At 40.1% G+C, this 22,818-nt stretch overlaps 2 protein-coding genes across 4 annotated transcripts in view; both read left to right on the top strand.

Moving 5' to 3' along the window:
* NR1H4 (nuclear receptor subfamily 1 group H member 4) overlaps positions 1-6,092 on the top strand; it is a 36,373-nt gene extending 30,281 nt beyond the window's left edge. For both annotated transcript variants that reach the window (XM_053978456.1, XM_053978457.1), the window contains exons 9-10: positions 4,034-4,147; positions 5,233-6,092. In XM_053978456.1, the coding sequence (XP_053834431.1) occupies positions 4,034-4,147; positions 5,233-5,471 (353 nt within the window). In that variant the 3' untranslated portion in view covers positions 5,472-6,092. The remainder of the gene's footprint in view (positions 1-4,033; positions 4,148-5,232) is intronic.
* Positions 6,093-6,614: 522 nt separating this feature from the next.
* Positions 6,615-22,312, top strand: GAS2L3 (growth arrest specific 2 like 3). 2 transcript variants are annotated; one of them, XM_053979022.1, is made up of 10 exons: positions 6,615-6,632; positions 9,556-9,608; positions 11,831-11,877; positions 12,833-13,001; positions 13,390-13,508; positions 14,203-14,344; positions 16,896-16,959; positions 17,635-17,773; positions 18,628-18,735; positions 19,457-22,312. In XM_053979022.1, the coding sequence occupies exons 3-10, from the start codon at positions 11,860-11,862 to the stop codon at positions 20,831-20,833; spliced, it is 2,136 nt and encodes a 711-aa protein (XP_053834997.1). In that variant the 5' UTR covers positions 6,615-6,632; positions 9,556-9,608; positions 11,831-11,859; the 3' UTR covers positions 20,834-22,312. The 2 variants fall into 2 exon arrangements, with proteins under 2 accessions (XP_053834997.1, XP_053834996.1); XM_053979021.1 differs by lacking the exons at positions 6,615-6,632; positions 9,556-9,608 and adding an exon at positions 10,436-10,512.
* The last annotated feature ends 506 nt before the right edge of the window (positions 22,313-22,818 follow it).

Below are 22,818 nucleotides of genomic sequence, written 5' to 3' on the forward strand. Positions count from 1 at the left end.
TTTAAGTTGGCCATTTAACCCCTACAAGATAATAGCAGACAGAAAAGAAAGTGCCCATGCTCTGGTGTGTCTTCTCTCCTGGCTAGATTTTCCCCTGATTTGGCACTCAGCATTCAGGGGTTAATTTGGCCAGTGTTTAAAGTGCCATTTATGCATTTGAATAGCTCAGAAGGGAGAGCTAATAAGCAGCATGAAAACAATTCTGGTAAAAATGAAAAACAATGTGAAAGATAAAATGTAAGTTTGTGAGTAATTGGAATATTTTATTTGCATAAAGCAGCTACTAATATACCCTTAGTTTAATATTCAATAACACCTCAATGTTTATCAAGGAAAAACGATCTCTATCTATATTAATAATACAGTGTTAGTTACTGTTAATTAGCATTTACTCTCAAGATTTCTTCTTGCAATAGATTAATTATTCAGTTTTGCAAAACAGCCAAAATAGAAGAAAGAATGCTGTCTCAAAAAGCTGGCAATACTGACTCGATATCACAGTAAATACACGTATTCCAGGATTATGTTAAACAGATAATTATTCATGACCTGAAACTGCAAACCTTATGATACCAGGTATCAGTCATCTTACCTTTAAAGAGCAATCATAGCAACAAAACTCTAAAAAAGACAAGGTCTAAAGTAATGCTGTGCCTTGACCTACAGATGGGGATTAACTTGTGCAAGTAAGGGATGTTGAATGAGTAATATTCATGGGTTTAAATCTGCTCTGGTTTGATGCTGCAAAGCTGCTCTCAGTAAAGCTTGTATTTCCCAGTGACCACTCTTGGGTTTACAGCCAGACATGCATGAACACAACAAAATAATCAAATGATCTGCAGCACATTCTGCAGGTGGCTGAGTTGGGTTAGGTAGGAATCTATATAACACAGAAAGATGCCCAATCACATATAAAAGAGAAGCATGTTCTTACTGCCGTAATGCTGCATGAAAAACATTTTTGAAACCTTGTTGAAGAGAGTTAGGAAGGAGGCACTATTAGCAGTGACCAGGAAGCTCTGCCTGCACAGCTCAGCACAGCACTGTGCAGGGCTGTCATCTGATCTGAATATAGAAGGCTAGGCAGAACTAACGTTCCTGTTCTCAATGAGACCTGAAATAGAATTTCATCTATTTGGGGTTTTTTTTCACTTTTGAGCTATAACTTGTAGTAATGACATTGGGAAAATCATGTAACTTATTTCTTCTCTAGCCTTTCCAGTTACAAGCACCAAATCACTTTTAATTCTTGTTCTGATAATCTGAATTGAAGTGGCAACAACATCTCATCCAGTAGCTAGTTAAAAAAAATTATAAACATCTGTTTCCTGTGTTTTCCTAGTTGGTTTTTTTTTTTTTGTTGGGTTTTTTTTTTTTTTTTTTTTTTTTTTTTTTGTTTTTTTTTTTTTTTTTTTTTTTTTTTTTTTCTGTTGGAGTGTATTAAATCCAAACCGAAGCATTTACAATCACATTAGAAAACAGCCCCCTCTTGTGACGGAAAAGCAATTTGTGTAACGTACATGCAGGAAGATGAAGTAATAGCAGGGAAACTCCAGCATAGGTGGGAAGACAGCAAAACTGCTAAGAGAAAATATTCCATTATCCTAGCTCCAAAATTACTCATTTTTCACTGCTTTTTTTTCATAATTGTCTCATGACATATATCAGTTTAAAGATTTTGAAGTTCTGTTCTCCCAGGAAAAGTGGTAAATCACTTGCATTGCTCAAACATCCCTTTATAATTCCCTTTCATCTCTATGGTTTTGTTTTATTTCTTTGTTTGCAGTACTAATACAGAGTTCTCTGCAGTAATTTCATTTGCTTTCACATCTATACTCATTTTTTGCTTCGCCCTTCCATTCTTAATGTTCGCTTAGAAGCTCTCTTGGCAGGGATTGTTTCACTACATGCTTAGGCATTGTTTGAAGCAGTGAGGACCTGAAGTTAGGTCCTCACTAGCTTTTCCATATCCTGTTTGCCAGCACCATTTTCATCCTACTTCTGCTATATAGACAATAGGATTTGAGGAGTTTGGGGTCACCAAAAGCAATAAATTGATCCAGCTGAAAGCTAACCTGACTTTTGAAAGAAAAAAGAGAAAAAACCTTCAAATTAGGAATATGAGAAACAAATGATGGGAGTCAGTCACAGCCCACTTCCTACCATTTCTTGTTTCCTGTCAAGATGATTGTGCCCAGCAGCACAATACCTTGCACAGAGACTTCTAAAAATACCAAGTTTGTCTTAGACTTTTCTCATGTTGTTGCTGAGCCACTCATTTCCATGAAAGGAATTCATTTGCTCTGCTCATTTGCTCTTCAGAAGCTTTTCACTTCTTTTTTTTTCTACTTTCATGCAAACTTTAAGATTTTCGTGTTCCATATATATGTGCTACTTATACGTTATAAGGAACCTTGGCATTTAAAACCACCCAAGAGGGAGACAGGTGGTTCCCCAAAAGTTAGCAATTACAGGTATTTAAAATTTTAAGGAGTTAATGCTGATGACTAACAACACAAGCCTTGCAGCACATTAGATGCTATGACTATTGTTTGCTCTGTAAGAAGGGTCAGCTGTGTTACTAACTTCGACAGGATGAGCTGACCCACATCATATATATCCCTTTAATTGACTTAGAAGTATTGAACTCATCAAGGAAACAAGATTTGTGGCTTGTAATCTGAACTGAACATAGGTTGCTCGTGTCATGTGTTTAAAATCATGACTCAGCCATGAAATAAACCACACCCTACAAGACCATTCCTTCATTGTTGGGACACATAACTATTCCACTGCTTGAAGTAAATTCACTGCCACAGCAAAATGTGGCTGTTTCACAGTTGAGTCAAGTGACTTCGTGTTTCCTTTCTTTGAGTTCCACATGCTGAGTTTCAGTTTGAATTTTGCCTACTGGAGGCACTCCAAACCTCACTAGTCCTGGACTTCAGCTTGGTGTTGTACACAGCACTCAAACCTGCACTTCTTCATGTGGTTTTCAAAGGAAGTTATAAGGACTTCTCCTATAACAGTTCAAAATTAAGATTAAATCTACAAGAGATCCTATGGCCCTCATCTATGGGAACCGAGGAGGTTTCCAGCCTTTCAGCCAAGGAAGGCCAAAAGGTTCTTGCTGCAGAACCACTGTTTTGTGGATGTCTACACTGCTTCAGAGCTGCAAGCAGCCACTGTCAATAGTTTAATGTCTGCTCTGAGTGACTCACATATCATTTAAAAAAGGAATAATTTTGATGTCACAGAACTTCTCTTTTACACCCAAGAGCAGGATGGAGTGCGTCTGTAATTTAAGGCTAACTAAGAACATTGTGACCTGATGACAAAATCAGCAAGAAGAAGTCCCATTGGCATGCCTTAGTTTGGAAACCCCAAAGGCTTCTGCTGATGCTGAGAGAATCACATGATCCTATTCTTAAACAGGCCTGGAGTTTAACTATTTTTGGCTCTATATTTTATCATACATTATTTTATACTTTAAGGTAATAGTAGTTGCAAGCAAGTTGATCTTGGACTACAGGTAATCCTAGACCTAGCGAAAGTTTCGGGCTACATAAAAGGAGTAATTAAGTGTCTTTATGGAGACAACTGAAGCAACTGCCCAAGGCAGTTGGTTGTACAGTTGGGCTGGAATTAAACCATATACCCTGAGAGGTTTCCACATAACTAATGCAGAGACAGGGAACACAGGGTCTGCTTTGCAAAGAGGATTATCAGCAGACAAGGTAACCACATATGAGACTTGTCCTGAAGATCCAGATGGACAAACCTGCAGAGTAAAATGAATTGTTTGAAAGAAAGACTTTGAAACCATGCAAAAAGAAAATGCCAGTGTTTGCCTGTGTCGTTTGCTCTGGAAAAGAAGGATGTGCTTGCACTTGTGTAATAATTGTCTTGCATCATGATTTCTCTAGTGGATTTCTGCCACCAAGGCAGTCAATATGAAATAATTGCTGTGTAGCAGTAAACCAGAGTGCTTCAATAATTAAGACATACTATAAATATTTTTTCATTCTCACAGGTATCTCAGATGAATTCATAACTCCCATGTTTAATTTTTATAAAAGCATTGGAGAGCTGAAGATGACACAAGAAGAATATGCACTGCTCACAGCCATAGTTATCCTGTCTCCAGGTAACTTCTCATCCAGAATTAAGTATTAATGGTTCTGGAAAGAAGGCATGAGGAACAGACATGAGATTTGTAAAAACTTATATTCTACATAGAGTAAGTGAATGTGCATGCTCGTGAATGTGCATGCTCATTCTGTATATTCAGTTGTTAAACCAGAAAACAAGGACAGAAATACAAACTCCAAATGTCCTGTTACACCATTTGGTTTTGAATACAAGGAAGAAACTGCTTAAATAACGTGCTTTTAAAAATTACGGGTATCCCTTCACTGCTTAGCAAAACAGGCTTCTTCCTTCAAAAAACCCCAGATGTGGCTACATGCACATCAACACTGACCATTGTGGAATGCCACATATTTTAAAGGGAAATTGGGAAACCCTATAACTTAGAATAACTTAGACTATGGCAATGAAGGTATTCAGACTTTATTGGGAGGTTTCCAAACCAGGTTTCAAGAAAGATGGGAAGATGAAGCATTTCCATCATTCTTTGAGTCAGTGTGTATCTCAGGAAATTTTTTTACACCAAAAATCCCATCCGTCTCTTCTCCTCCCAATCCAAGTATCCAAACAGATGTTTCCATATGAACAAAATAAAGAGACAAGTATTTTGTAAAAAAGAAATTTAGTCTGAGGATGAAGATGTTTGATTTCACCCTGGTGACCTGCTTTTACACTCTTCTCTACTGGCTAAATTCCCCAGGATTTGCACCTCTAAGAACTTAGGGTGTTACTCAGTTTTTGAAATGCATTGCAAGACATATTCTGGTGCAGAGCTAGACTGTGGAGGTATGATGACAGAACTGCAGTGAAACATTGGAGAGTTAAAACACTTCAGTTTTTAAGAAGGTTAAAAATTTTCTCTAGCTAGAAGTGGGAAGCTCACATGAAAACCCTAATGCAAAAATACAGAATTAAACATTTTTATTTCATATTAACATGAAAATAAATATCCTTTGTAGGTATGAACATCAGTGGCCACTGTAAATATTTGAATATTTTTGTATTAACTTATTGGTGTAAATATTTGCAATGTATCAGAGAGTATGTTTGCTAATCACTTCTTCTCTTTAAAACCATAATTAGATCGACAATACATAAAGGGCAGAGATTCTGTGGAAAGGCTTCAAGAACCACTGCTGGATATTCTACAAAAAGTCTGCAAACTTCACCACCCAGATAACCCTCAACACTTTGCATGTCTTCTGGGTCGTCTCACAGAATTACGGACATTTAACCATCATCACGCAGAGATGCTGATGTCATGGAGAGTGAATGATCACAAATTCACACCTCTTCTCTGTGAGATCTGGGATGTGCAGTGATGGATACTTCTTTATTTTATTTTAGGAGAAATATCTTTTTAAGGACCACACAGCACTTATTTTCATAGAAAAGTTCCCACAGTGCATTATATTTTCTTTACTGCATTTTTATAGAAACATTATGAATCCATGGATTCATAAAAGTCATTTTGTCCACTATACACAAAATATTGTATAGCTATCAGATCCTCACACATGAGTATAACTTTTTCTATATTTATACCCTCTGACCAGAAAGAGCCCACCAGCTCTTTAGAGGAATCCAATTAATTCCTGCTGCAATTAAGCTGATTGCAGTAACTGTTCCTCTGTAAAGAAATGGGGAAATGCAAGTTTCCATTGATATTTTTTCATTGCAGCGTTTTTTTGTTCTTTACATCTGACAAAGAATATATTCCAGATGGTTACAGTAATAAACCAGCTGAAATGGTTCATGTCATAGTCATTTGTTGTTCAACTCCAAAATGTGTTCATGTTAAGGTGTGCAAGATGTTATTTCTTCACAAGATGAAAAATTATGTAATGGAGAAAAACCACATACACACAAAAACTCTTTTAATAATATAACATGTAACTTCAATTGCGTTATTATTTCGAAGTAAAAATTATAGAGTATCTTTACTTTGTGAAAGTGTGTCACAGGTTATTTTATGACTTAGATTGCTGGTGCTTATTGGCTCTCAAAAACACCATCAGCAGCACCCCTGGGACAGGTAAGCGTGTCTGGATGCTGCGCGCGGAGATGCGGATGCCGCCGGGGGCTGCAGGCAGGGGAGGGGCTCTTTTTGTGCCGGGGTCCGCTCCCAGCGACGCGAGCCCAGGCGGCGGGGACAGCGCTGTGCCGAGCGCTGCGGGCAGAACGCCGGCCCCGCCGGGGAGCCCCTTCGGCTCCCAGAACCAGGGGGTGCAGGCGGGCGCTGTCCCAGCCCGGAGGCGCAGTCCCAGCCCGGGGCCGTGTCCCAGCCCACGGCCGCTGTCCCGGCAGCGGGGCGGTGCCGCGGCTCCGGGCCAGGTGCGGCGGGCACGGCCCCGCCCCCGGCGCCGATTGGCGCTTTCGAAAGGAGCGGCCGGCGCGGCGGCACCCGCTGCGCCGTGAAGGCACAGCACGGCACGGCACGGCACGGCACGGCATAGGACGGCACGGCACAGCGCAGCAGAGAGGTGGGTGTGACGGCAGCCCACACCGGGGGGTGGCGGTGGCCCGGCCCCGGCCCGCGGGGGAGGTGTGGGGCGGCTGAGGGGCAGCGGGTCCGGTCCCGGGCGGGGAGCGGGGAGCTGCGGCGGAGTCCCTCTCGCCGCGGTGCCTCGGGCACGCAGCTCCGGAGCGGCGGCACTCGGGGGGGTCCCGCCCGTCTGCGGGGGCAGCGCTGGGAACGCGCTGAGTCCCGCGTGTCGGGGGGCCCGGCAGAGCCCGTGTTGGGCGGAGCCGGTCCCTGGGATCAGCCTGGTCACGCGTCCAGCGGCAGCAGTTCATCCAGCGTCTCGGTCACGGATGTCGGAAGGGAAGTGCCTCGAAACTTACCCTGGAGAAGGGAGAGGGGAGAGTTTTTGCATAACCGCCTTCAAATCAGTCTCTCCTGTGCCCTACGCAGGCGTTTGAGGGTGCAGCGCTGTTTCTGTAGGAAATTTGCCCCAGTGCTCTTGGCTAAAACATTCATTCGTATTGCTTAATAAGCGGAAAAGCGTCTGGCTCCTTTCTTTGCCCAAAGGCTGGCCGTGTTCCAGGGATGCTGTGTGTCACCTTTGGCATAGTATCAGATCAAGACATGGGAAAAAGTACATGTATTCCTTTAGGAGCTATAAGGCCTAACTGGGAATGCATTTGAAATTGTACCGGGTGGACCTTTCAGAACAAGACACGATTTTATATTTAAGTCATAATAAACTACTCCTGACTGTGGCCGGCCAGCAGCCTAATGGGCATGGAAAAATGCTCCCCTCCGTGTTACTTTGCTGGAAGAAGTGTGGGTTAAAAATGGGAGGGAGAGAAGAGCTTGCCTGTGTATGTGAGGGAGCAGCTGGGGCAGTGTGTCTGGTGTTAACCAGCCTCTGCCCAAACTGGATGCTCCTGTGGGACAGCAGCCGTCTGCATGTCTCCTGTGGAGATGGCAGCTGTTGAGATGAAGTGCTCCTCCCTGATTTCAAGTGGATTTCTCTGCTCCAACAGGTGTACCCGGGGCCTTTGTTGCCATTTGGTAGGGGAGAGCGTGTTCACTGCCTCTGCTTGTGTGCACTTCGTGGAGAGGCGTGGAAGGGCAGTCTCTGAGGAGAACAGTCAGCGTGCCTTAATGTAAGGAGTTGGTTGCCGCCTTAAAGCCCATCACCTCGGACTGACTAGTCTGGTTCTTTCTCTTTTGTGCCTCTGATGCCTCCCCAGGGAAGCAGAGTTCCTGCTGACTCAGTAATGCAACAAAAAGGCTCTGAAATTGCTGTAGTGATGGAGTAATGCTCCGTTCTGTGGATGTCTCTTGTGCCTACCCCTTTTATTTTGCATGTTACTAGATGTGTCTGTAAAAAAAGTCTTGTCTATCCTGTAGTAGGTTTCAATAGATACTGATGTGACAGCTTCTTTCATTTCAGTGTGTTTATAAACATGGGTTTCAGTAGGTACTGTCAAGACTAATCCAGTTGCTCTGGGTTAGACTGTTGTGACTGCCTTTGGGTGTTGATGGAATAGAAGATGATGTTATATATCTTAAATATAGGGTGAAGATGTAGAAGTGTTTCTACCCAAATGTTTTCTTAACGAGCCTGTTAACAGAAGGCAGTTTAATAAGCCTGTGAATCCCTTTAGGTTCCGCTTAAGCTAGGTCAATGGCTGCTTCATCAATGTTTTAGCTATCTGCAGAGTTGTGGAGTTTGCTTGTTTGTTTATATGTAAACTGATCAGTCAAGTAAAATGGGATTTGGACTCGGTTCATCTTGTGCTACAGAATGGGTTGTAATTAGTGTAGCATGTCTTGCTGGTTGGGGCCCACTGAGTGATCTATAAATCCTGATACAACTGACCCTAAGCAGGCTATCTCATGGAATATCTAAGAGCATGTGTTAACACCCTGAAGCATTTGTGTAAGGTGCTTTAGTATTTGCTGACTCTGCTGTTTCTCAGAATGTCTGGGGGCAAAGTGCTGGGCATCTCTGTGGAGAGCAGAGGCAAACTGTGGTCTCACAAGTCTGTGTGGGTCATGTCTAGGGTGTGTCTGCACCCCCTTTCCTGAGGAATGCCTGTCCTTATGCCACGTGTCAATAGATAGGGATGTTTTTCTCATCTCTCTTACCTGGTGTTGATCCATAGCTCTAGTCCTTCACTGGAGGTTTGGCACTCAACCAGCTGAAGGCAATTCTTGCCTCTCCTGATATATAATTTGTGGCTGACATCTGTCTCCCAGTAAATCAGTGTCTCTGTATTGATCCAGCTGTAAGGTGTGGCTCAGTAACAGCTCCTCTCCTTCCATCCTACAAAGCCATTGGCAGCAGAAGTACCAGCAAAAATGAGGTGTTTCCTGAAAGTGGGGTTGGTGGTGGGGGACCTCTATGCTTACTGAGCTTGGAACTGGACTGGTTGCCCCCTGGTTGGGAAAAGCTCACAAGTTTCTGGTGTTTTCCTTGTTTTAAGGGGTGAAGCAGGAAGGGGAAAATGGAGAAGAAACAACACCAGAAACAGTAGGAGGAAGGGGAAGAATTATTAAAAGAATTGTTTCTATTGTGATGGGTTTATTCAGTCTTCTGTCCCAAGGGACCTTGAGGGTATCAAGGTCTGCCTGGAAATGAGAATGGCACAGCCTGAAGCTATGCGGGGGACGTGGTACAGTGTACTTTTATTCTGAGGTCCTTTCTTTCACAAACTTGAGTGTCTGAACAGCAAATGCCTGTTGAATGAGAGTTGATAAAACTGGCATGTGTAGCAACTGATGCAGTCCTCTCTGGAGCTGCCAAAATTCAGTATCAGATACTTACTTACTTCATTATGTACAGCTTTTTGATGCAGGGAACCCAACTGGTTTTAGAAGAAGTCAGATTTGGTTATGACTCTGCCTGGTACTGCAGTATTCACCTCACCACAGCACCTTCTGCACATTTACAGGCTGACTACTTGAAAGTGGCAGATCTGGGTCTTCTCATTGCGTGCCTCTCGCAGTAAGTGATAAGGCTGCATTAATCTGTATTCCCTGCAATCTCTGAGCTGAACCATTTGGCATCCGAAAATGGGTAATTGTTACTGTATTACTTTTCAACTCAAAATCCATGCAGTGTAGCTCACATCATCAGAGGGGGTTTTTGTTAAGTGTTTTTCAGATGCCCTGATAATAAGTGAAGCCTTTTGACTTTCTAGGGAGCTCTGACATATGGGCTTACAAAATAACTTGTTTTAGAAGAGCGGGCCCTTGAAGTTCAAGTGCCACAATTTTCCGCAATCTCCTCTATTTTTCTTTTTTATTTTTTTTTTTGCAAGACTAGTTTTTGGTAGGCATGCCACAAAACTGCAGATGCTGAGCATTCCTGTGATAGCTGCAGTGTGAATATTTTGCTTTGTTCATGTTTTGAGTGCTCCCTGTGAATTAGGCTGTCTTTTGTTTTCCCTTGGCAGTTAATATGCTAGAGCTCTTGTTAGCCTATATGGAACTCCTTATTTTAATGAGACCAACTTCTCTACTGGCTGTTCTGCTGTTGTTTTATTTATTTTTTTTTAATCAATGAAGCCTCTTATTGAGCTTTTCTTAGGACAATAGCTTTCTTATGCCAAAGGAAAACGTATTCCCCTGGACAAAGCTGTGGGAAGCATAACATGCTCATTAGTAATGCTTGGTATATACCCTTCCCTTCCCTTGTTCATTCATAGAAGGAAAAAAGGAAAAATGACATCAAGGAGAGGATGTCTTTCGTTGTTTTTTTTTTTTTTTTTTCCCTCCCTAGAAATAAAAGGAAGGGGAAAAATATCACTGGTGTGTCTCTGATAAGGTCTGAGAAAAGCTAGCAATCCTGCTACAAGGAAGTGTGTTCACCTGAAACCAAACTGGTTGCTCATTTGCCAGTCGTAGAGGTAAGTTGTTTGAAATGCCTGATACATTTAGTCCCACGTAGTCTGTGAGGTTTAAGGCGGTGGGAAGGAACAAGAGGGAGAAAATGACACCATTCTGCTTTCTATGTAGGATGAAAGGGTGAGAATTTTTATAAGAATTGTGTTTTCTATGATGGGCTATTCAGCCTTCTGTCATAGGAAAGCCAGGTTGTGCAGGAGAGAAGATGCCATCTATATACAAAGCCTAAATAGCTGGGACAGGAGAGAAAAAATACTTAATTTTAAATGAAAACAGATGAGTTAAAATGTCTGATAATGTCTGCAATCTGGTTTTCAGTTTAATCAGCAAGATTAAATTTTATTGTAGCTATTAAGTAACAGAGCAAGTAAGTTGTATTTAACAGGTTTCAAGACACAGATAGGAACTTTCTGACATTGTAAAATACCACTGGAAAATTTTTATGGAGAAATATCCTCTGTACCCATGCATGCAGCTAGCCTGGCAATGCTGCACATCTTTAGACCTGGAGCCTCCAGGGAAAGACTTACTAATCATTAGCCCAGTGTAGAGCTTGTGCTGGATTTTCCTATGGTTGAAAGCATTGCTGGAAAATACAGTGTTAGCTTCAGGAGAGAAAGCATTGACTGGGTTGTCTCCAAAGTTTCCTTAATGTTCATTTTGCCAGAGATTTGTACAGATAACTATATTGCTGCAATAGTTTGCAGCATTCTGTTGAAAACTTGGTGCATGCATTCTGCCTGCAAAGTCACAATCCCAACAAAGATTTATTAAAACATATGTCTATGCTAGAACTTGATGATCTTTAAGATCCCTTCCAACCCACACCATTCTATGATTCTGTAAGAGAAAATCTTATTCATCAGAATTATTTCTTTGTTTTAAGGTTTTCATGATCTTCCAAATATTTAATGTAAACTCAGGGTGCATATATCTGTCTGCACACATGTATGAAATACACTTGTGATAACTTGGAAGGAAAAATCAGAGCCAACTGTGTTAAATCCAAGAATGGTTTGAAGTGTGTGTATTACTCTTTGACAAAATAAATGTCATACAGCTCCTAAAAATATTGCCAACTTTGGAGCATTGTTTATGCATACAAAGTTGCTACTTTTGCTGTATAACTACACTTTTATCTAAGGGCAGACAACTGAAGTTGACTGAATACTGGATCAAAACTTTAGCTACTAAGATATTTCCCTCTTTCCCCTTCCCTTCCTATGAGACTTATTTTTCCAAAACAGCGCTAATGGGTTTTTCTCAGGATTTTCATGAAAGCATGAGAGACTGTAATAAAAATCTCTTCTTTTTCCCTAGGAGGAGAAACTAATGTAAAACAGGTGACCATGCAGAATGCAGTTCAGGTAAATGCCTTTTGAAGTGTTTAAATCCTGAATACATGTACAATACTTTTTTTTTTTTTTAATACTAAAGTCTACCCTGAAGCAGATGGAATACTAGATTCCCCAGTTACCTCTGATTAAAAAAAAAAAGGTAGTAATTTGCCCCTTTTCCAAGGAACAAAGTGACAAGAATAACCCACTGCTATTATCATATAGGTGACCCATTCACTTCTTAGTGCTGTTAGCTAAGAAGGTTTTGAAGTCAGAGCCTGAGATTATTGAAAATTTTCCATCATGATTAAGAAGTGGTTTTTTAATAACCTTATATTCTAGTTAATCAGTTAAGCATAAATGTATTTTACAGACACACTGAACTGAAGGAAAATAGTTAAGAATGCTAGAAAGATTCTGTCTTTGGAAATTTTTCTTAAAAAAATTTCAGTGTGGTCCTTTTCTTGAAGTGTAAGTTACCTCTCATTTACAAGATACACAGTTCTGAAGAGAAATGCTAAGTATTTGTGTTCAACAATTGTGCTACGTCCTTGCATGAGAACATTTCATCTTTTAATGCTATAATTTTTAATGATTTAAGCACAAAATGCCTCTGAAATGTTTGATTAAGAAATTAGTAGTCTGTAGTAAATTATATGATAATTTGCAGCTTTCATGACTTAAAATGTGCTGAGTTAAAAAAACCCCAAAGCATTTAATGCATGTTGTCTTTATTCTGTATTCAGGAAAGTACGTGATTTTAAATCCAAGGGAGTCAAGAGAAGAAATGCAGTGGTATATTGATGCAGGGGTTACTAACAAGAGCAGAACTACTTCATTGCTCTGTTGGTTTGCTCTATGTGTTGAAAGGGAAGTGAACACACTTTGAATAATAGTTTTTTATTCTAGTTCAGAGCCACAAGTTTTTGTTATCTGACTGCAAATATTAGAGCTTCCTGTCTTCAGCTTACTGAACTCTCTGCAGGTGTGGTTTGGAGATGAGCTTCCCTTGAGTCCCCGAAGTCCTCTGACTCCGAGACACGGGCCGGGCCTGGCAGATGTGTGCCTGTATGACCAGTGGATATCTGTGCGGCACGAAGCCACTTTGGTGCCTATGCAGGAAGATCTCTCCATTTGGCTGTCTGGCTTGCTGGGTGAGCTTAAAAATAAATCAGTCTCTAATTAATTTCAAAGTACTTCCAATACTCTAGCCAGCGCTGACATGTAATATCTATAGTACTATTAAGATCTGATGTATTTGAGTTTGAATGGCTGGGAGAATTGCACTAAAATGCATGCTTTGATTTCAGTTTTATTAGCTGCCACCTCTTAAGGGTTGCACAGTTAATAATTCTAATTTCTATTTCTGAATCTTGTTAGTCTAATTAAAATCTAATTAAACTAATATTTTATTTCACTTATATATTTCTTCTATTTTTCACTCTTTAACACTGGAATGCTATTTGAGTTGTCTTTAAGTTCATAAGAAATTTCTTTACCTTCTGTGGAGTAACTGTAAGATTGACCTTCTTTTTCTTAAAGGAATGGAAGTCAAAGCAGAACAACTGCTAGAAGAACTTGATAATGGGGTACTGCTTTGCCAGTTGATCAATGTTCTTCAAAACACAGTTAAGAAATGTTGTAACACAAACAACTTAAGGGTGAGTTGTATAATGATTTTTTAAATACATCTATAAAGCCCTAAATTTTAAGTAGTAGTTACAGGGAAAGCAGGTGAGTGAGGCTTCCCAAAGTGTTTTGTATGCTGTGTGTCCAGAGACTGATTAACAACAAAGTGGCTTTATAGATGGATAAACTCATCCAACAAAATACTTGCTTTTTTAGCCACATCCTAAGGTCCTTTCTAGGTTTTTAGTTTGATTTCAGTAGAAGGAAGATCTAGTTCAAGCCTGGAGTTTGTTCCCCTGACACCAGTGTGGGTTTTTAATAAGATATCCATTGGCACTTGGTATGTTTTGTGTCAGAAAGTGGTGGCTGAACTCACGTGTACAGGTCAGCCATAAAAGTGTCCGAACCTGGAGATGGGCTTCAGTGTTTCCATTGAGAGGCAGTGCTTAGCTGAAATGTGAATCTCAAGGAAGTCTCTCTTACTTTGGAGTACAAAGGCTGCAGAACTAAGGACTGTTCACTCAGTGACTATTCACAAAGATAAAGTAGAATGCCTTCTATATTAGTGTAGCTTTTCTCATGGACTACATAATGAGGTGAACACAAAATAGTTACAACTGTTTCTGTACTCTGAATTTAGGGTGTATTTTCCTTTGCAAATATGCTTTGAATTCTGTTGGCAATATTGATGTGTACAATGTACTTTTTGTTTTCTTCCCTTGCCAGAATTTTCCTATGAGAAAAGTTCCATGTAAGAAGGATGCTCCATCAGGATCTTTTTTTGCCAGAGATAATACAGCCAACTTTCTTAACTGGTGTAGAGCCATTGGAGTTGATGAGACATACCTCTTTGAATCTGAAGGCTTAGGTAACTCTCTCTTTTTGTAAGATTTGCTTTGATCTTTGTGTGAATCACTACCTGGTCAGGGAGATGCCTTGTTATAGACTTTTGAACTTTTTCTCTTGACTCTGCGTGTGTCGTGCAAGCTTTTATTTATTTTAAGGCAGTGTCCAAGTAAAAGCCTTTAAAAATCAGCTCAATGACTAATATAACTTGCATGATGCTTTTCTAAACTTCAGAAAGTTACTGTGTGGGATGAAGTGGGGACTGAGAGCTGTGCAACAAAATACTGTGTTTTTCTTCAGTAAAAAGAACCACTGAGAGTGTGGTTTCACTTTCTGTGTGTGGGAAGACCACAGGGCCATGGAGTCAACTTACAATAAGATCCTTTATTTGGTATTACAGCCATTCTTGCAAAAATCCCTCAGAATAATACATTCAAGATGGTTAAATTTGGTAACATCAGGGCATTGTGTCTGAAGTGGCAACAGCCTGTTGGTAATTAACATTTACTTCAGGACACAACATTACTCTAAACCATTTGGATTTTCCCATTTAGGAAGATAGTAATAAAAATAAATATTGCCAACTATGATTATGCCAGCCCCAGTGCACAACTGGTGCTGTATAGCATCTTCTAGACTGATACGATGGAATAAAACTTTTTTGACTGCTAGTCAAGAGGATTATACTTTCTTCACATAAGAAATAAGGAAATGCTCTTCTACCAGCTATTATGTAAATTCATTTTTATTAATTGATACATATTTAATTGATTTATTAATTAATACAAAACTTTCTATGGCAAGCCAAATTCTGTTTTTTGTTTGGCTTTTTTTTTTAGTAAGCAAAATATTGGCCTGTCCACATACTAGCAAAAAACTGAGAAGTATCTTTGTTTTCAATAATCATATGTAAATGTCATAATATTTACTGTATTTTGAAGTCTTTGTTCTATTAAATGCTGTTACATTCATGGACTGCACATGCATCTCTACTGGATAAGTCATCTTTTAAACCAGTTGAGAAAACTCCATCATTTGCATGTCTCATTTTGATTAACTAGTGAGTGTATGTTTTGTCAGTGCCAGGAAATACAGAGTAGAACTGAGTTACAATAACACTTTAATTTATTTTTTTTTTTAGTTCCTTGTATGAATTGTATTGCTTAAACATGTTGTTCCTGTAAGTGGACAAGTAACTAGAACCTGTTTAGCTTCCCTGAGATAAGACATGATTTCCTAGTACTGTGGCTTTCACTCATTGCAAAGAAGTGTTTTGAAGTCTGTAACTCTTGACACAAGCTTGCTTTGTGGCATAAATATCTTCTGTGAGTCTTTTTGGCAGTTGAAATGAGCAGACTTGCAGCCTCCTAGATGAAACATTCTTTCCACTGATGTTTTCCATCAGACTTTCAAGCCAGTCTTCATGAATGAAACAGGGGAAGGATAAGTTGACAATTGTCTTTTTCCCATTAGGTACATTTAGCAGCACCTCCTGAAAAGTGTAGCTGACTGGGAAGGAAATAAATCAAGACTCTTCTCAGACAGCAGAAAGGAAGAGTAGGCATCATGGGGTGCCCTTTGACATCATGCCAAAACAAATGTCTTGATCTTTGCTAGGGATATATTTGGATTTTTCCCTTTTGGACTCAAGCAAATTGAAACACTTTTGTTACAGCTGGCAAATACACACACACATATGCACATGCATATTCATACACTAAAAATAGATTAATTGGCCTCTAAAAGTAGCTTTTAGATTACGGCTGTGCCAACTTTCTATTCTAGATTTACCCTTCATAATCGAATCTTTTAAAAAGCAGACTTAGAAACCGGAGTAGATTATGTAAACAAGAAAATCTTACTTCATATTTGGATTATACTTTAGGAAACACATTTAAAGCAAAGGCATTTTAAATATCAAATTGAACATCAGAAATATGTTGGATTTCATCTGTAAATAAAGAGCTGGAACTTTTGAAGTAGTGATAAGAAAACATCTGTTGCTTACTGCTCTGGTAACAGTCACCCAGATTGTTCTTTCCCAGACAAGGTTTAAAACCACTCAGGCTGACTGGCTGTGTAGCTATGCACTTGTGAGCTAGAGCCCTTGCAGTGTATCCTCCAGTGGATGGTAACCTCCAGAGTGCATGTACCTAGCTGTGTCTGTAAGCATGATCATGAACAGATGTGTGTATTTTCCTTTTTGTAGTTGTTAAGTGCTTTGCATCTTTAAGACTGTGATATTGCATTTGGGAATAGGAAAAGGGAAGCATTCATGTCTCTTTCTTTCCTATTCTCATCAAGAAAGAAGATCATAAAATATATTTCTCTTAGGAGGAAGAGAAGAGTGGTTTCAGGAGTGCCAGGATGGGTTTAAAGACTTTACGGAATAGAAAATTAGAGTTGTAAAGCATGTAGTGCTTTGTCAATGATAATGTACCTTGCCTCTGGGTAGGATGATGGAAATTTATAGTCATGGATACTTTATCTTCCCTTCTCTTGCTATACCTAATTGCATAGGCCTCTTGCAATAAATATGAACTATAACTCCTCTTTATTCTCTTCCCTTTTAGTGTTGCACAAGGATCCAAGACAAGTGTATCTTTGTCTGCTGGAAATTGGGCGCATTGTATCTGGGTACGTGATCCACACGCTCCCAACAAGAAATTGAAGGACACATCCTACTAAGTAAAAGCTAGGACAAAGATAGGACACTGTTTGCAGCTGTTAAGTGCAATGCAGTGGATGTTAATTCTGTGCAAAAAGTAATGAGTAGCTTTTCTAGGACAGTCATAAAATATGAATATTTTTTCAAATATTTATCAGACCCATTCCTTGGAGAGGTGCTGTTCCATGCTGGTTTCTATAGCTGTGTGTTTAAGTTATACATTCATCTTATAGATAATGTGTACTTCTTGGAAGAATTCACTGAGCATTAAGTATGATTTTAAGGGTTTAAATTTTTCAGCTTTTTGAAAGGTATCTCTTTATTATCTAAATGTAGACTTAATTTATTTCTAGTGCAGAGCTGGAAGCTTTAAGATAGTCTATCTAAATTGGATGTGACCTCAACTGTGTAGTTTTGGCAGTATTTTTACTGCATCCTGTGGTAACACCAAGGCTACCTTAGGAAGGGCTTCTGCTAGAAACTCAGAGATGCTCCTTCTCTTTGGATTAACAAGGCAATTACTTTTATTGATTCAGATGTCCTTGTCTGTCAAGCCACTTATAATTTTGCAAGTTTATTGTGATCAATTTCTTTTTGTTTTCTTTATTACATTAGTAATTAAACACTCTGCTTTGGTATTTGAGGTATGGAGTTGAACCTCCTGTACTTGTAAAACTAGAGAAGGAAATTGAGCTAGAAGAAACCCTGCTGATGACCTCTGGGCCGCCATCACCTCTTAGCACACCAAAGTCATGTTGTCACCATGGGGAGCTACACGAGGCAGTAAGTGCTACTTGCTTAGTGTGATATGAGCTTTAAATTAAACTGAGTTTGGAACTTGTATGATCTGTCTCAGTAAGGACAGGCTGTTTTTCATTGAATATGTGTGAGCCTCCTCAAACAGAAGGGTATGCACATCTTTTTATCAATTTTGTTTGGTTTGTTTTGAAAATGTAAATAAAATGCTATTCTATATGTTTTGGAGTGCACATAACCTACATTGATTTCCTTTCTCCTCTTCCTTCTCCTTGCTTCTTTATACATAAGAAATGTTTAAGAAATGCTCTCATTCAATTTTTCTGGTGTCAATATTCTATGACTGCAATGAATGTTTCTCTTCAATTTGATCTTTTCATAAAACTTCATCAGATGTTAAAGTAGGCTTTGACGAAAGTCTTTTGAAAGAAGACTTTTAAATCAAACCTCTGTAGCTGTACCAATTGGAAATGAATATGTATGCAGAAAAGGAAATTATTTGTACAGCTTGTGAACTGGTCCAGAGGAAATGATGAACAATTTTCCTATTCTGCTTAAAAATTAATTTGTTTTAAAGATCCTCTGTGTTGTAATGTAAAAATTCTGTTTCTTTGGGAATGTCAGCCACAAGATCCTTACTTTCTCTGAAAATTCACTATTTCTCTTTCTTGGCAATAGTCTCACCCTTCCAATTTGTTACATTTCTGAGTGGCTCTTAGAGGCAGATCTTCTCTAACCCAGCATTTATTTGGGGACTCTCTTTCCCCTTTTTTCAGTGGTTTCCTTCTTGGGTCTTCCATCTTAATAGAAGATTAACTCAATAAATGGTTAAACTTGTGCTTCTGTCAAAATCTAACAAATGCTTTCAATTTAATAACTAGGTAAAACATATAGCAGAAGATCCTCCCTGCAGTTGTTCCCATCGATTTTCAATTGAATACTTGTCAGAGGGTCGTTACAGGCTGGGAGATAAAATACTCTTCATACGAGTAAGTAGTTTTTTAGAACTCAAATTTATATTTATTTTGGGGAGATAAATGCTTTTAAGTGAAATACCTCATTTTTTTGGAGTTGTTTTAGAATTACAGAATTATTTAGGTTGGGACAACTTGACATTCAATCCCTTATTCTAAATAGGTGTAATTACTCAATTCTTTAGATTTTTGATCCACAAACATTGATTTTACAGCCACACTAAACTAAGATAATGTTTCTCTGTGGTGTCTCTAAAATTTCAGAAATGGCTTGCAACATAAATAAGGATAATGCCATAGAATATCCTGAGAATGCTGTTGCTTGTTCAAAACCTGGATTCTTGGAGTTTATAATTTGCAGGGTAGTTGAGTGCTCTCGTCAGCAATCATAAGACTTTGTGTTACAACGACATCCATAATTTAAATAAACCCTTGCCCAGAACTCTGTATACTAAACCAAGATTCTTACAGAATGGTTAAAATGTCTTCTGTAAAGATATTTCCATTATTTCCTGACACAGAATTACTATCTCTGCAGGAGAAGCTATCTAATAAAATAATCGGGAAGCAAAAACCTTGTTTATCACATAATTTCTGTTTTAAAATGTTTCTCTGTTAGAAAGGAAGTGCTATTTTTAGTCAATTTTAATAGGTGGTAATCTAAGATGAAGAAAACTAAAACAAGATAAGAATTTCTCTTCTTGTTCTGCTCTCACCACCTCTTCCCCATTCTCAGATGCTACATGGCAAGCATGTGATGGTACGTGTTGGTGGAGGCTGGGACACTCTTCAAGGTTTTCTGCTCAAATATGATCCATGCCGAGTGCTTCAGTTTGCAACTCTGGAACAAAAAATCCTGGCATTTCAGAAAGGGGTCACCAGTGACAGTGTCCCTAGCTTGTCAGCTAGAAATCAGGAGCCTCCTCTTATGAATCCAATGTCAGCTGTCAATATGTTTCAAAAGCAGCCATCAAAAACTCCTGCTCCTGCTTTAGGTCTTGGGGTCAGTGCCAAGAAGGCTTTAGTTAAACGTCCTCAGTCCCCTGCCCTGGCATCACCAAGAGTGCCAGTGACCCCATCTTCCACTGCCAAGTCATCAACAGTCAGGTCCAAATTACAAGGCTCCTCAGCAACAGGTGTGCAGTCTTCTTTCAAACCATTAGCTGGCACCTCAAAGAAACTGGCGTCTCCTGCATGCAACTCACCAACTTCTGCTCCTTCACAGCCTGGAAGCAAAAGTTCTTCACGTGCGGGAACAAGAACAGCTCCTGTTCCCTCTGAAACGTTACGCAAACGTATTCGGTCCCCTGATGCTACCAAGGTGAAATTTGCCCTGCCTCAGGGTTCCCCAGCACCAGCACTCCATCATGCCATCTCACCCTCTAAAAAACAACCATCTCTCTTGTCTGGGACCGCTGGAACAACCACTTCGAAACAGAAGTGTGTCCCTGCTAAATGCAAACCTGTATCTGTCACTAAAACCAAGGCAAATTCAGCTGCTCCCAGGGCTGCTCGGCTGCCAGTTACAAATCTGCGCGCTGTTGCCAAATTTGCACATTCTCAGCAACTCCTTGCAAAACCTTCTGAAAATGATATTCAGATGTCAGGTGCTGGATCTCAGCATCCTCAGAAAGCCCCACAAACAACTTCTCACCTAGCAAGGAACTTGAAGACTGTTTCCGAGCTAAAGCTTTCCGCTTCTGCACCTTCCCTTGCAGTTAGCAAAGCATCAAAGTCACCACCTCCATTGTTACCTACAAGCAAAAATGTGTCATCAGCTGGCAGCAAGCAGCCAAATGCCAGTAATCCGCCTCAGGCTGGACCCTCTTTATCCAAACCTGCTGAACGCACACCTTTGTCTGTTGTACGGCTTCCTCAAACTTCAGCCAAAGCAGCAGTGACCAAAAAGCCAGCAGAGCCTTCCACAAAAGGTCAGCATTCAACCAAAAACTTGCAAATAAACAAAAGCTCAGCCTCAGCAGCCAAGAAGCCACTCCCAAAGGAACAGGCATATAACAAAGGAACACCTGGTGCATCAAAAGGTCCTCTTATGAAGAGCAGGCAAGATGATCACTATTTTGTTATGACAGGGACGAAAAAGCCCAGAAAGTAAACTAATTTGTTACTTTCTGTGGAAGTCTGTTTTGTTCAATAGGGCCTCTTGTAACTGCTGCACTGGGGATGAGGGAAAAAAGTTAAATAACACTATTTAATATGAAATATTAGGTATAACCTGCCTTTTGCTGCCTAACTTACTGTAAGAACTGTGTTTATTTTGCAGTTTAGAAACTTCTATTTGGATATGTTTGGAAGTGAGCTTACTTGCTGTGTGGCACTGTGGAATGGCAAATATCCTTGATCTGCTGCAAAAAAGTGTGGGAGAGGAAAGGGGAATTAAGGCTGATGCAGCAGAACTCTGGTGGTTCTGGCACATCTGCATTGAGGTGTGTGGCAAGCAACAGAGCTGTGCACAAGCTGTAAAATTTCTAATACCTCAAACAAAACTGGGTTTTGTTCACTAGTATCCCAGAGCCCAAATCTAGGTCACAGGTTTTGGAAAGAGAAGAATTCTCTAGTCCTGTTTAGATTTGACAGATGCTGTTATCAGTGTTGTGCCTTAAAGTGGATTCAGCTCACTTGGAAGTGGAGCTTGGTTTGTTTTAAATTGGACACCGACAATCATGGCCTTGACTGCTCACTTTCATTGTGCCTTAGCCTCTCAAGTTGAGAACAGAACTCTCCAGTGAGCATTATTACTTTTAAAACCCAGGTCAGAAAACCTTGTTTGGTCCGTGTTTAAATCTGACTAGCTTTCCTAGAAAGCTCTTGCTGCATGGAGAGATGCTCCTGAGTTCTAGGGAAGACACTTTCCCCTGGGCTGGAGCCCCACACCAGCTCCTACTCCTGGGTTGGAGCCCCAGAACAGCTCCTGCTGCAGCAACACTGAGCTGCAAGCACTGACCTGTTCTGGCATAACTTTGCTGCTCTGCAGGAGTGGTCTTTGCATTTAAGACTGAATTGCTAAATACTTTTCTCTGTGCTACAGGTTAATTTTTGTTGGCACTCTAGTCTGCAGTGGCCTTTCTTGTTTTATTTATGGAGACCTCTTTCCTGGCTCTCCTCTATCGCTCTCTGGAGAAGAGAAGTCGTTTCCCAAAGAGGAATATAGTCTGCATTTGCCTTTAAACATGTTAAAGTGCCAGAAAGCTATACACTGTTTACACCCAGCTCCTGAAGTCTTTCAGTGGGTCCAACATCTGTGATGCTCAACACCTTTACCCTTGAGAAGTGAGCTTCATGGTAGATTGAAAGCTGCTGTCTTTGGGAGTAGTGCTGTTTGAGTTATTTTTGGGTTAATGAACAGTTGTCCCTCCAGACACTGAGGAGCTCTGAAGGTCTTTGAAGACACACTGGTGGTTTCCACAGACCATCACTTCTGGCCTCCATTCCCAGTCTATTTATGGGCAGGAGTGGATGTCACTGCCATAGAGGCTCCTGGATGGTGGAACAGGGAAGTCTTTTTAAAAGAAGAGTTCCATGGAATATTTAGCTTCTGTTGTTAAGGGTTTTTTTTGTTTTGTTTTTTTTTTTTTTTTTTACCCTGGAACTAGAGTAAGCAAACATCATAAAGTGAGTTCTCATGAGATGTGGCAGAGTCATAGAGCTGCTTTTCCGAGCACCTTGTTAGCTTATTTTATTTAATTTATGATTCTATTTATGCATATCTACTGTACAATACTGCTCACAACCTGCTGGGAGTAAGCAGTAGATGCCAATATCCAAACTGTAAGAGGAAAACAGATCTGTTTTGATAATGTGGACACAAGTCCCACAAGATCCCATACAAAGTTGTATATTTGGGGAAGGCCTTGGGCTTGCTTGTTTTATATGTACGCTGGTCAAAGCCACTGCTACAGTGTTAGGCAGAGTATTGACTATAGTGGTTTCCTGTCAGGTTTGATAAATCTGGCACATGGTTTCATATGCTGAAAGCATTTTACAGTAGATGACTTGCTTTTTATTTTTGGGCTTCCAAATGGTGAGTTACATGTGATATATCTCATGCAGATTAATAGCTGACTTCTTGGGATTTTCTTT

The sequence above is a fragment of the Vidua macroura genome, chromosome 5 (assembly GCF_024509145.1).
Source record: "Vidua macroura isolate BioBank_ID:100142 chromosome 5, ASM2450914v1, whole genome shotgun sequence".
Taxonomy (NCBI): Eukaryota; Metazoa; Chordata; class Aves; order Passeriformes; family Viduidae; genus Vidua; species Vidua macroura.

Excerpts from the sequence above, each read along its gene's own strand:
- GAS2L3 (XM_053979022.1), top strand. Across the intron at positions 14,345-16,895 it reads CTTTGAATCTGAAGGCTTAG|TGTTGCACAAGGATCCAAGA; the intron begins GTAACTCTCTCT and ends CTTCCCTTTTAG. Across the intron at positions 17,774-18,627 it reads ATGGGGAGCTACACGAGGCA|GTAAAACATATAGCAGAAGA; the intron begins GTAAGTGCTACT and ends TTTAATAACTAG.